This window comes from Sphaerodactylus townsendi, linkage group LG06 (genome assembly GCF_021028975.2).
Source record: "Sphaerodactylus townsendi isolate TG3544 linkage group LG06, MPM_Stown_v2.3, whole genome shotgun sequence".
Lineage (NCBI taxonomy): Eukaryota > Metazoa > Chordata > Lepidosauria > Squamata > Sphaerodactylidae > Sphaerodactylus > Sphaerodactylus townsendi.
Window position 1 is genome coordinate 101,895,142 of NC_059430.1, and position 14,170 is coordinate 101,909,311.

Sequence of the window (14,170 nt, forward strand, 5' to 3'; positions counted from 1 at the left end):
AACCCTTCTAACTATCTCTCTAAGACACAGATCCCCAGCCTTTTGGAGCTTGCAGGCACAGTCGGAATTTGGACATGGCATGGGGGAATGCCGTAACAAAATGGCTGCCACAGGAGACAGAGCCAACCACAAAATGATTGCCAGTGTAGATTCTTGTGCTATGGTGGCAAGCAGCTGGAAAGCAACATTTTTTAAAATCTGCTGTGTCAATCAAATCTCTAATTGTCAACCAGAAGCCTTGCTTGGCACAAGTCCAACCTGGCCCCATCTTCTTCCTAAAAACACCTGGGCACCAGAAAAAGTGTTTGCCAGGCTCCATGACACCCACAAGCAGCATGTTGGGGAACCCTGCTCCAAAACAGTGTTGTTATAATTACACTGATAGCAGATAAAGTGGGAGCTGCTTGAAGCAGACAGAACAGCAACTTGCCCAGGCCCACCGAGACTGCCACTCAAAACAGCCCCCAGAGCCAGGCCCTAGATCTTATTAAAGCCTGGTTTTACAGTGTTAACACAAATTGGAAGTTGCTGCAGATCTGCGGAGGCCAGCTGACTGAATAGTTTTTTTTAAAAAAAAAGAGAGATAAGTACTTGAGAGTTGGCAAGACTTCATAGTTGCGATCTCCAAACCACAAATGAGAATGTTACCTGTTACCTGTTTTTCTAGAATCTGAGGATTTCAATCATTCCTTCAAATCCCAAGGACTATGCATTTTGTGAGAAGCCACTGCAAGTACCTCGGCTAACAAGAATAAGAGGGGAGCAAAAAGGGTCTTCCTTTCTCCTTACCATTATCCCTCCCTCTTCCCACGCACACACACACAGACAGCTCAGGTACAAATTTGCATCCATTTTATTAAGGCAGCACATGGTCTCTAAAGAATGGAAGGTGAACAGATGTAGGGCATAGCTAATCATTAAAAGGAGAGCTCTTTGGCTTTGGCCTTCAGTGCTGGAGGGGATACTAGTCTGGAGTAGGAAGGCAGGAAGCACCTCAGATAGAAGAAAAAAAAATAGATGCCTACTGTTGAATTCCTATTGAGAAGAAAGCTGGAAAAGCTGCCCCAGCCAGATCAGTTTTCCATGAACTTCCGACAGAAGCAGCAGTTTCTCCCCCAATCCTGGATTTAAAACTGGAGGCAAATGCAAGAACTCACATCCCTGCAGAGCAGTCCAACCCATCTTCCTCCACCAGTCAGTGCTCTGGGCATGACTAAGCAGTTTCTAGTGCATTTCAGCACCAGGAATGCCAATCATATTCATGCACAGATATGAGGTGTGACTAGATGGAAGAAAGGCCAGAATGGCAAAATCACAGACACAGCAGGTAGCCTCCTTTGTGGCTGGGTACTTCTGTGGCCTTGCTGGAACATTTAATTGATTTCTTGCAGTACAATGTTTGGGAACTGTTGCAGTCCATTTGAAGCAAGCTTCTAAATCATCTGAATTATCAGGAGAAGTTAACAAGAGCCTGAGATGCTTAAAAAAAATTTTAAACCCTGCTGTGGAATCCAAGCTACAGACATCTGGTGTCACAATCTGCAACCAGCACTTGTGTTTCAAAGCTACCAAGATCTTCCTTCCCAAATCATATTTTAATGTGCATTTACTGTTCTACAAAAATATTCATTTCTTCAGATAGACACTCCTCTTTGACATGATTCTGATATCCCCCACCCCAATACTCCTGGCTTTCCTGATTCTGTTAACCCCCCTTTAAAAATCCTACATTCCCTGCCCATTTTCCCAAGGGTATGGGATAAGGGTGATGGAACATGCAGCACTTGATGGTGTCCCGTCCTGTCCACCGCCTGGGTTCATTTGGCTGAAATGAAATGAAGACAAAAAAGAACAGAAACAAAATAAGAGAACAGACCAAAAATAAAAGACCTCCCCAAAAATGCCAAGGGCAGACAGGCAGAAATTCAACAGAACCAATGGTAAAGAAAAGTTTTAAAGCTCTGACTTGGAGAATTGTCCAGCTATTGCTGAAGACAGAATTCTGGCCTAGATGGACTCTTTGCCTAACCTGTAAGGCTATTCTTAGCTTTTTGCTTCAAAGACTGTGAAGCAAGAGCTCTCCCCTCACTATTAGATTACATCAGCCCCTCATTTGGCAGATCTGAAAAGATTCTTCTAGAAAACTGTTATAGCTCCAAGAATCTCACAGAATTCTTAACTCACAGAACATCAGCAGAGACAGAAAAGAAACAATTCTGTAGGGACTAGAAACTTGCATGCCTGATTCAATCTGTCTCCTCAGAAGACACACAATTTGCACCTCTAGCCTAACACCATGATTCCCTGCTGGCTGGGGTGATGTAGGAAAAAGAACAAGAGCAGGCCAAGTGTAAACAAGAACCTATTTCGGGGTCCTTATGGAACTGATTCTGTGACATGACCTTCTTTCTAGGAACCAATAAACAACATAAGGCTCCAATAAGCAACTTCTGATTACTTGTCTACCCAAGAGGTTATCAAAATCCCACTGGTTCTGGACCTCTTGCAGGAGGGACACGACCAAACCTTTTGATGGGATGGGGTTGGTGAGTCCATAGACCATGAAGCTGACTAGCGTTTTGCATTTACCTACAGAACTTCAGTTACAAATGCACAGTCCCCTCTGCTTAAACCACAAAATGCTCCAAGATGCCATGAATAACAGGTACACACTCTGCTGTTGCCTGAGCAGCCCACTTGCCTACCCACTCTAGAAGTAAAGTCTTCTAGTCCGCCACTTGAAAGTGTCCTTCAAAGAGAAGAGAGGCTAGTTCAAAGGGGTCACCCAGAAGCAAAATACGCTTAAGTAATCAAGTGAGGAGAGGGGGAAGAAACGACAAGCACAAAGGAGCGGGGACTGAGGAACACCCACTCCGCAGCATTCTGTCGCTTTGGTGGCCCTGATCGACCCAGCACAGAAAAGAACCAGATAACAGACAGATTAGGGGCCAACGAGTACTCTCACTGGGATCCCACAGAGACTTCCACACAGGCCAGAGGTTGAGCCTGTTTAGAGCCCTGGCAACCGAAGAGTTAAAATCCATGGCAGGCCAAGACACAGTGGCTGGCAAACAATGCACAGGAAACAGATCCTCCATCACAATGTCTCAATTGGAGACCCTCAAGGGCCTCTCTGGAAGATCCCAAAGACAGGTCAGCACCATGAGAGAATAAACTGGGCCACTTCTAGGGCTGGAAGGATCCATGCCACAGGAATTTCTGTCCAAAGACAAGGCTGCTGAGAGAACAGGGGCTCCTTCCTCTTCCCATTTAATTAAAGACTAGCAGCTGACCTTTCCCTAAAAGGAGACCAACCAGATCGGCTTCCAAAGCAAATCAGCAACCCAGAAAGACAGGATGAAGTCCACCTGGGCTTCTTGGTGAAGAACACCTGCAATTTCTCCTGGGTAAGCACAACCCAATTTGAACTGTGGTGCCACTAAAACTGTCTAAGGCAGTCACAAACAGAAAACTACAGGCTGCCTTGAGACCTTAGCTACCAAAGGCACAGTTGCATGCCCACAATTCAGTTTAAAAGCATACATCCTCACCTTATTAATTAGTCCTCTTTTTATCAACTCCTGCAACACATTTGACTAACCCACTAAAAGAGAAAAACCAAACTCCAGGTCAAGAAAAATCTGGACCTGTTTCCTGAAGAAACTGCACAGAATTGCCAATTTTGCACATTGTTTGCTGGCTGCACAACACATGCTCTGGTCCAGCTAGCTTTGAGAAGCATATGAAGCCCAGCACCTAGGGAATCTCCCTTCCTAACCATGCTGCTTCTACCTTGCAAGGAGGGCTAGAAACAAGACAGAAGCCAAGAAGAGGTTTGGAACTGAGGTTTGGAACTGAGCGCCAGATACCAATATTCTGCAGTTCAACAAACACAGAGGCATACTACTCTGGGTATATATCCAGTGATGCATTAGTTACACATCATCTTAGTCCAGTCAAAAACAAGGTGTTTGCACAGCCAGTCGGACACTGTCTTCTTGCAAGCATCCACCCTGAGGTCTCTGTGCAAACTCCAAGCTGAAAACAATATATTTCCTGCAGTTACACAGTGAAAAATGCAGAGGCTGGCCAGCACGCTCCTTCCCACCGCAGTTGATCCATGACCTTCAGCCCTCCTACGAACATTGCACCAAACCACTCCGGTATGAAGGCAGAACAAAAGAAACTGCAGCCTTTTGGTTTTTTTCCAATTTAACAGCATCTCCGGGGCAAACACTAGAACAGTTTCACTTTTGACTGCAGAGAGGCCGTCAGCTTCCAGCCTCAGAAACTGGCGTGCTACACCACTGCGCCCCCTGCAGGTTACCTGAATGCACAGTCCAACTGTTTTTCTATACATCAAAGATATATACATATAGACACACATACACAAGTTAGGGAGTCAAGGTTTTGTTTAATGGAGGCTTTGCAGAACCTTCCTCCCTGGATGCACTGCAGCCTCTCCTACAACACTGTCTCTCTCTCCCTCAAGCTGACTCAAGAAGACAGGAAAGAAGGAAGCACCAGAAACGAGAGGAGTCCTAAACAAACATAACGAGGTCTTTACATGTGGCTTTCGAGAAAGCGGCCAAGATGCTAGCAAACACCACATCAGGGGACTGGGAAGCATCCACCGCTGTGTGGATCCCACGTCGGGTGTAGTACTCAACGAGTGGGGTTGTCTGAGTGTGGTAGGACTTCAGCCGAGCTTTCAAAGCTACTTCATTGTCATCCGAACGGCGTATCAGAGGCTCTTCAGTCACCTGGCAAGAACAAATGCAGATGAAAACAGAGTCTGGGCAGTTCAGTTTCTCTCCTGTGGTGAAGTACCCTAAGCTTCGAACGAGTAGATTTCAGAGCTAAAAGTACCAGGCAATTAAAAAACTGATGCAACTCCAGATGTTGTCAACCTCCAACGTTGTACAGGTGACTCTGAGGAAGGATCAAGTGCTTCTCTAATGCAAATGAGAACCAGCCCGAGACATTTGGTGGATGGTGCAGTTCAGATGTCTGAAGGAAGAGCTGCATCCCAGAATCCCTTGCACTGTTGCTGGGGAAACTTACAATACAGACAGCATATTTAAATTCTGTATTATCCTACAAAATTCTTCTTTCCAACTTTACTCTGGCTTTGTTTATGTGAAGAGGCAGAAAGATGTGCAAGACAATGAAGCTTTAATTTCTGAAAATCTTATTTAATAACCCCAAACTTCCGCAGGCGCAACTCACATGCTTCCAAGCATACTAGTGAAGCCACAGGATCTAGAATTTTAAAAAGATGAAATGTAAGAGTCTCAAAAGCAGAGAACCACCCAGAAGCATAGCTCCAAGGGAATGGGGGGGGGGGCACACACCAGGGGGCACCCTTGTGGGGTGTGTGGCGAGGGCGCGGGGGTGGCGTTCCAGGGCGAGGGCATTCCGGGGTGGGATGGGGCGGACAATGCACCAGGTGCATTTCCTCCTTACTATGCCTCTAGAACCACCCCACAAAACCCAGCTCAGCTTACAATTATGATTTCAGCCAAACAGTCAGCATTAGTGTTCCCTTCCAGGAAATGGAACACTAAAAGTCTGTCAATGGGAATTCCACTGGCATCAAATACATTTTGATTGAGAACAACCTAGCCAAGGAGGAGGGGGAAAGAGTTTGCATTTATACCCCGCTTCTCTCAACCACAAGGAGTTTCAAAGCTGCTTACAAAATCCTTCCCTTCCTCTCCCCACAACACGACCCCTTGTGAGGTAGGTGGGGATGAGAGAGTTCCAAAGAACTGCAACTGGCCCAAGGTCACGCAGCAGGTGTCATGTGTAGGAGGGTGGAGTGGTACACCAGTGGGGAGTGATTTACCAGATTAGAGTCATGTGGAGGAGTGGGGAATTAAGCCCAGTTCTCCACATTAGAGTTCAAGAGCACTACATCACACTGGCTCTCAAAAGCAAACTGGCAGCAGAAGTCATATGGATTGCACACAGCCCCCTGAAGGTACCACAAAGATTTAAAGCAATAAAAGGAAACCAGGAGAAACCCTCTTAACTAGGTCACATACATCATCCTTCATGTGGACTTTAGGAGGATTGAATTCCTCATGGTATGAGCGGCCACTTGCTGGATGGATCAACCTGGAATAGATCACAGCAAAGTATGTTACAGACCCACTACTCTTTCATTTCTAGAATCAGCTTAGTTCCAAAGGCCATACTAAAGAGGTTCCCATGAGATGGCAGGAGTCACAAACTTTCATGGGGTTACAAAGGAGGCGGCAGCCACAATTATGTTATTAAAAGAGGCCAGTTCAAAACAAAGTCAAGTGCAAAGGGCAGCCTGTTCACTTGGCACGAGTGTGAGACACTTCCACAATGTTGCAACATAGTCAAAATGTAAAGTCTACCCTAGGATAAACCTGGTGGACATACAATCTTATGCATGTAAAGTCAGCTCTGACCCAGAGTAAGTTTTGTCTTTAAAGAGCCTTGGGGCTCCTGGTTTATTTTGCCGTTGCAGAGCAACACAGCTCCTCTTTGGAGTCTTCATATTTGGGTTCAACTTAATGATTGTCCTGAGCCATCCAGAAGAACGAAAGATACGCTTTTCCCCACAGAAAGTAGCTCTTACCGTCCCGTGATCCTCCGAATGAGTAGGGAGTCAGCAATGCTGAATTCAATGACAGAATCTAGATTCTCTTTCCTTTTCTCCACAAGCTCGTCAAGCTGGTAACATTTCGAAAGGGGAGGAAAGAGAAACAGAAAGTTTATTACGGCACAGAGGGTGACTTCAGACTGTCCTGAAAAGGAGAGCAAGGCTCGCAGGATTGCTGCTCAGCAGGGGAGCCCAAGACCATGTTGTATGAGAACACTCGGCTGGGGATTTGCAAGGGGCCTTTGCCCCTTTGCAAACAGAACTGTAAATGTGCACTCAGCAGGAAAACACCTGCCTGCTTGAACTGCTCATAGCACTGTTTCAGTAGCATTGCTATAATGCCCACTCTGCAAGGCTTTTCTTTTCAGCTATTCCTTATTACTTTGCTCTGAGTAAGGGGGCCTTTGAAAAAAGACAGTTCAGGGGTGACTCAAGGCACTTTGTCACTCAAAGCAAGGGGCACCTACTCTCTCCTGTGCCCACACCACCTCTGACCGGCCCCAAGTCTAGCCCCTGCAGCACTGGCAGAAGAGCTAGGTTTGGATCCAGTAGCTTCAAGCAGGATTGCCGCCCCTCCCCCCCAATGCTGCTGATGGTAGGGACAGTGTCGGGCCCCTGCTGTGTATCCGTGCTCTCCTCCACTGCTTTGCTGCAGGGGATGGAGTGGCTGGAGGAGTGGGCCAGACATTAGTTACACTCCAGAATGGGCCTGCCCATTTCCTCCACACTAGAAAAACTAGTTCTGAACTAGCCTGGGTTCTGCCAGCAGCCTATCACCTCCTCAAAGTAGCCCCTTGGAATAGCTGCAAACCCTACGATGGTGTCAGCAAATTCACAAAAGGCCTCTAAAGGCGCACATTCATACTATAAGCCTTCTCGAGGAGATAAGAGAGCAAGGCAGAAAACACACACCAGTTAAGAGTGACAATAAGGAACTAACTAGGTTGGCCTAAGCCAAATTCCAGGAAGCTGCCTGAGGAAGTTCAGGAGGGGCATGCTGCTGTCACACATACCATTTCTGCTTGCCGCACCGTGCGGGGAAAGCCATCCAAAAGGAAGCCATTTCTGCAGGGAGGAGTTTCCAGGTTTTTTTCAATCAGCTCCACCACCATCTCATCGCTCACCTTACAGTTATCAGAAGCAGAAAGAGAAAAAAAAAGACAGGAATGTGCACCTCACTGCTGCAATGTCAACCTGAGCTTCCGGACCACCTACCAGATGGTGGACCACTTACCAGCTGCCTTTCCCTATGCCAAGTCCCTCCTGCAAACACTTAAAACGTGATTAAGCAACTATCAACTAAGAGTGTGGTTAAGTGTTTTAAGCAGGGTTCGCTTCTGTGCTTACTTTAAAAAAAGAAGAGTTGGATTTATATCCCCCTTTCTCTCCTGTAGGAGACTCAAAGGGGCTAACTCCTTTCCCTTCCCCCCTCACAACAAACACCTTGTGAGGTAGGTGGGGCTGAGAGAACTCAGAAGAACTGTGACTAGCCCAAGGTCACCCAGCTGGCGTGTGTTGGAGTGCAAAGGCTAATCTGAATTCCCCAGATAAGCCTCCATAGCTCAAGCAGCAGAGCGGGGAATCAAACCCGGTTCCTCCAGATTAGAGTACACCTGCTCTTAACTACTATGCCACTTGGGTGCTATGTGGTTTCCGGGCTGTATGGCCGTGTTCTAGCAGCATTCTCTCCTGACGTTTCGCCTGCATCTGTGGCTGGCATCTTCAGAGGATCTGATGTTGGGAAAGCAAGTGGCGTATATATATATCTGTTGGAGTGTCCAGGGTGGGTGGAGAAACATTGTCTGTGAGTAACGAAGAAGGCAACCAGGTCAATAGTTGAGGGCCCTCAACTATTGACCTGGTTGCCTTCTTTGTTACTCACAGACAATGTTTCTCCACCCACCCTGGACATTCCAACAGATATATACTCCACTTGCTTTCCCAACATCAGATCCTCTGAAGATGCCAGCCACAGATGCAGGCGAAACGTCAGGAGAGAATGCTGCTAGAACACGGCCATACAGCCCAGAAACCACACAGCACCCAAGTGATTCCGGCCGTGAAAGCCTTCGACAATACTATGCCACTGCTGCTCATTTTTGGAGTCTGCTTACAGATTACCCCCCTGCTCCTCAATACAAAAACACAAGAATCTCACAGCAATTGACTCCATGCAAGTTAACATTTTATGTTTCCTTTTTGGTATTTAGAAGCGTATATTATGGCTGGGCAACAGGAGGCACTTCATGGCCATCCAGCATACGTGCAAAAGCAAACCCACGCTGCCCATCAGGGCTCCTGCAGTCCTGGCTTTGAGCTTATCCTGTTCCATGTCCTTCCTGGGCTTGCAACACACCTGCAAAAAAGTTGCACCCCACTTTCGCCAAGTCCTGGCCCACCATCTTAAAATCACTATATGAGAGGACTGGAATCCAAAAAGGGTCAATAACTCCAGCACACCACATGTTCCAGACACCCCAGGGCCAAGGCCATTTGTCCGGGACAGCTGTAGTGTGAGGGAAGCGGCACTTTACAGCCAAATCTACCTGCTTTGCAAGCAACATTTCTCAGTGTACCTGCCATCCCTTGAGGGGCACTGTGGTCTAGAAGACGGCACAGACTAAGCAGGGAAGGGGGTGCTGCCAGATAAGCAGGCTGGAAACAACCTCTGGCCGCACTTGGCCCGAGTATTTAAAACATATTAATCTTATGTTAATTTAGATATAGGAGAACATTTCTGATGCCATGGGCGAGGACTGAGTTGCCATTATCTCCCATCCCAAGGTCTGGGGATGTGTCATACAACCCAGGCAGATTACTGGCTGTAAGGGTCAACATCCTTATCTAATCCCCACAGCTGCTGCCTCCAAGGCCTCTCCTCTCAAAGCCTGCTGACATCAGGATGAAGGCTGTGTGATCAATCACAACCTCACTCCAACAATGACAAACAACACTTGGAGGTTACCCAGTAGTTGCCAGGGAACGAAAGGAAGCCATTTGTTCTGGGTCCAGAGTAGTCAACAAGAACCACAGCGTGTGAGCAGGAAGGACCTTTACGAGGCCAACTCTTTTAATTTTCCGCAGGTTCAAATTGGAAGAGGGACCAAAAAGGTAAAACCAAAACTGTTACATATTTCAAAAACCAGTGATCTTTCAAATTAGAAACATTGAAGATCTTGACCAGGAAGGAAATATTAAAGCTACTGATCAGGGCCTAGATGAAAAGAAGAGAGGAACAATCCCTTTGCAACTGAGTTTCCTTCACGTTTAGCAACAAATAAACACACACACACTCGTGTGTATTTGCAAACCTTCTACTACACCAATTCATTTCAGCAGACAGAACCAAGCAGAACTATGAAGCAGAATGGATGGAGAAAAAGCAGCCCTCCATCTCTGCAACAAGGAAGGGAAAAAAAACTTCTAAGAATAAAGATAGTTTGAATGCCAAATTCCACTCCACAAAACCAATTCACACATCAAAATTTACAACCAGTGTGGTGAGGGGAATGTTCATATGAGGTTCTGAACTTCACTCAGCAAGTCTCTGCCCATCGTCAGCATGCCACCCTGGTCATAAGTTTCCATTCCAGAACACATAAGTTAAGGACTGAAGAACATCTTTGGGGAGGGGGCCGACTGCTGCCAGCCACACACGGCTTGGATGGGGGGGAAGGGAAGGGCATCAAAGTAGGAACTTCCTGTACCTACCAGCTTGCCAGCATCCATCGTCTCCTTCAGCCTCTTCCCCAGCTCTGAACCAGAGGCTACCATGGCCCTCAGCATGTCCCCTGTCGCCAAGTGACAAACGCAGTATGTTTCAGCTAGCCGGGGAGCCTGAACAAGGAAAAGCAGTGGAAAATGAATGAAGGCAAGGGAGGGTCAGGCCACATCTACACTACAGCTTCTGGGATGGAGGGAACACTGAAATTAGATGACTTTGTCCAAGTGCTCCTCAAGAATTTAGAACCACTGGTGGAAAAGTGACAACTGCAACAGGGCCTGGCAACTGCCTTCCCTCCAGCCAGCCATCACTTATGATGTCCCTGCAGCTGAGAGAAGGAAGTCACACAGCCAAGAATGGAGAAGAAAGCCTAGATTATGGTACGTTGTCTCACATCCTGCCTCCCTTAGAGGCCAGCCAAAAGCTCCTAGGAGGTACACAAAAAAAGGATGAAGTCAACAGCCCTCACTCACAGCATCTGGCACTCAGGTATACTGCCTCTGTACATGAAGGTTTCATTCAGATATCACTGGGGTAGACTAAGAAGTTCACATGATTCAGGACAAGCAGGACAAACTAAGACTACAGAGCTACAAACTCAGATGTGGTCATCAATGAGTGCCAGCTCACCCTTTGTATCTGCTCTGAATGGAGCCAACTGATAGCAGGTAGGAAAGGAACCATGACTCAGTTGTACCACATTGGCTTGGCATACAGAAGGTTCCAGGTTCAATCCTGGACATCTCCAGTTAACAGAATCACATAGCAGGTTATATGAAAGACCTCCACCTGGGAACCTGGACAGAACTGACGCCATTCAGAACAGACAAGACTGACCCTGTATTTATGAGACTGTTTCTCTCATTATTCCTCTCACTGAGCATTACACTCTTCAGGAGGACAACAAGCCTGTGATCCCTAGCCTGAATATTATCCAACTATCTTCGGCCAGGGCAAGAGTCTTTTTGGCTTCTGGAGCTTTGCTGGCTCGGGGAACTCCCTGTCTAGGGAAACCTGAGCCCTGCTGGACTTGGCGCAGTTCTATAGGGCTCATAAGATGAAGATGTTTCACAAGGCCTATGATTGAGGACATCAATGGTTCTTTACATCAGCTGGCTTCCTAACTCCTCACCCATCTTTCATCTATCATGCATATTCCTCACTCATCTTTCATCTATCGTGCATATCATCTACTAAAGTTATTAAAATCACTGAATGTTTCAGTATCACAGTGGTAGAACTGGACTATCAGTGCTGGTGGTTGGGTTCTGTTTCCTCCCCCTGACTACTTTGTATTTAGTGAACTCAGAAGGAACATTAAAAATGGCACCATGGCTCTAGATTTAGTTAGTTTATCATATAGTGTGACTACGTTTTATACTTGAATTACTGAGTTTTATATGAATTAATTTTTATGATTTGCATATCCAACTGTTGTAAGCAGCCACGAGCCTCACTTAGGGGAGAAATGGGCAGAGTAATAATTGAATAAAATAAAATTGATGGATCAAGGCTCTGATTCAGTGCAGGCAGCTTCAACTGCTCAGGTGAGCTGACGCCTGATACATCACTGGATGATTGTCAAGGTCTGCACTCAGAGGTGCCTGCAGCACAGGCAAAGCACCGAAACCTTGGCAACTCTCTGTACCAGGCAAGTGGATCATTTAGCTGCTTCCTAATACAAAGAGGTGGCCCAATAAAATATCACCTCAAGCACACAAGACCAAAGTAGTGATACTAACAGAGATACAGCAGGCAGCCTCCTCTGTAAGTGCTTTGGTCCATGACAACTTTGCATTAAGTAATTTCTTACACTGTCCCAGCTGTTTGGGAATTACTGTCTTAGTACAACATAAGTGAAATCGGCAGAAGAAAGCCAGTTTTGCAAGCAAGGTTTTTTTAAAAAAAAATCTTGAGAGATTACATCAGACATGCCATCGTGCCCCACCCAAGTAAGCACAAAGGGCAAGCTAGCTGCCTTGCAGTAGAGCAAAAGGAATATTACTTGGGACACAAACAGTGGGAAGGACTGTTCTCATAGGGTTAGGGAGTCCTACTCCCAAGTAGTTTGTGTTTTGGAAGGCCTGGTTTTAAGTAAAACAGCTGGTCTCAAGAGAGGGCAAGGAAATATGACAGGATATTTTACCCCAGCCATTTCTTTCGCATACCAGTCACAGGCCTGACCCTCCCCTCAACTTTTGCCACAGGAATGCGGCTCCCACAAGTAGCTTGCATCGCTTTTTGAGATAAAATGTGCAGGAAACACACATGCACACGAAGCCCATCTTCTCTCAAAAAACAGCAACATTATCTAGTATGCCCTACTTCAAGTAGCAGGGAATCACCAAGGCTCTGGCCTTACTTCTTCTTTGGATGCCCAGGGCTGGAAGAGGAAAGCACAGAAGATACACAAGGCAACCAGGATAGGAGTTCATGAGATGCAACCAAATCCATGGAGTACCAGGCCTTGCTCACAAAGGCAGGAGATGGAGGCCCACATTAGCTTAGTCAAAAAAGCACCCAAGCAAGGAGGCTACTCCAGCCAAACACCTTTCAAGTAAAACTTATTTTAGGAGTACAAATATTTACTACTAAACAAAACCTTTCAGGATCCTCAAAGCCGGTCCGTTAAAAGTAAACTACTTATCAGGTAACTTTGGAGAAGTTTCCCAACTTGCTTCTGCCATTGGTTTCCTCACTCCCCCGCAGGTGGAAGGACGACACTGCAGAATACTCCCCGGGGCTAAAAAGCAAAACCCGTATAGCAATCTACCCCAGAAGAGATAAGTTATATCTCCTGCTATGCTAGTTTTCTACTTGCACATACTTTTTTCCTTATTTAACACAAAGGTACGTTCAGAATTGGAAACCACGTCCTTGCAACCCATTCAAGCCGTCTCATTTTCCCTGCACGTGTGAACCGGCCTCAGAGTGCGAAGTAAGGGCTCGTGCGTGCTGGAACCCCCGGTTACAAGGCCGTCTGTACACGTGAGAAAGAAAGAAAGACGGCAGCAGCCCCCGCTGCCCCAGGTTCCCGACGGGGCCAACGAAAGCACCCAGGTTCCTTTAGCGGTGCGGGAAGCGGATACCCTAAAGCACCGAGGTCCCCTCACCTGGGTTCCCTTCCCGGCCCCGGGCGGCCCCAACAGCACAGCCCGGATGCCCTTACGGACCCCCCGGCCGAGGCTTCCCTCTCCGCCTTCCACACTAGGAGCCATCTCTGCACACCTCCAACTCTGCCCGACCGGGGGAAAAGCATGAGCCGGGAGGTCCGCCTCCCGCGCCGCTCCATAGGCCCGCCCCGAATTAGACATAAGCGCTAGCCAATAGGCTCGGGGAGCACACTATGTGTGTTCTGATTGGACAACGTCATGCCGTCCAAGGGGGCGGGATGCGGGCGTGCGCCTGCGCGCTAACCAGTACGCGTGTCAGTGGAGGTGGCATCGTTTTTTCACATGTACGGTGCTTGCTGTGTGTTGTTCTGTAAGGAGAAAGGGCCCGTGTTTATTCAACCCCACCTGAGCTGAGAGCTCCCTTTGGTGAATTGCAAAGTATTCTAATAGTCATCTGCACTAACGGTCTGGTTCACACGTGCAGGGCGCGAGGGGGAGATGGAGTGGCCAATGAGTGGAGAGGGCTCTTTGCTGTGGCGTGGCTTTACAAACCACATTGCAAGCAAAATAACATTTCTTCCTGCTTTCTGTTCGGAGGGTCTTTGTGATGCCAAGGGACAGCCAGTTCTGAAGTGGAGTCTGCCATCCCCTCCGTGTATGACCCAGCCCTGGGAAGAGGGAGAGGGGCGAGCCTTC

At 47.2% G+C, this 14,170-nt stretch overlaps 1 protein-coding gene across 2 annotated transcripts; it reads right to left on the bottom strand.

Annotated features, from left to right (window-relative positions):
• Nucleotides 1–835: 835 nt before the first annotated feature.
• AK2 (adenylate kinase 2) lies at nt 836–13,638 on the bottom strand. Of its 2 annotated transcripts, XM_048500963.1 has the most exons (7): nt 13,475–13,637; nt 10,349–10,474; nt 7,651–7,761; nt 6,614–6,708; nt 6,048–6,120; nt 4,568–4,763; nt 836–1,825 (listed from the first exon to the last, which is right to left on the bottom strand). In XM_048500963.1, exons 1-7 carry the CDS (start codon nt 13,577–13,579, stop codon nt 1,818–1,820), a joined length of 714 nt encoding a protein of 237 aa, XP_048356920.1. In that variant the 5' UTR covers nt 13,580–13,637; the 3' UTR covers nt 836–1,817. The 2 variants fall into 2 exon arrangements, with proteins under 2 accessions (XP_048356920.1, XP_048356919.1); XM_048500962.1 differs by lacking the exon at nt 836–1,825 and having other exon boundaries at nt 4,395–4,763; nt 13,475–13,638.
• Between the last annotated feature and the right edge of the window lie 532 nt (nt 13,639–14,170).

Excerpts from the sequence above, each read along its gene's own strand:
- AK2 (XM_048500962.1), bottom strand. The coding sequence starts at position 13,579 with ATGGCTCCTAGTGTGGAAGGCGGAGAGGGAAGCCTCGGCCGGGGGGTC. Across the intron at positions 10,475-13,474 it reads GGGCCGGGAAGGGAACCCAG|GCTCCCCGGCTAGCTGAAAC; the intron begins GTGAGGGGACCT and ends TTCCTTGTTCAG. Across the intron at positions 7,762-10,348 it reads CGATGGATGCTGGCAAGCTG|GTGAGCGATGAGATGGTGGT; the intron begins GTAGGTACAGGA and ends GATAACTGTAAG.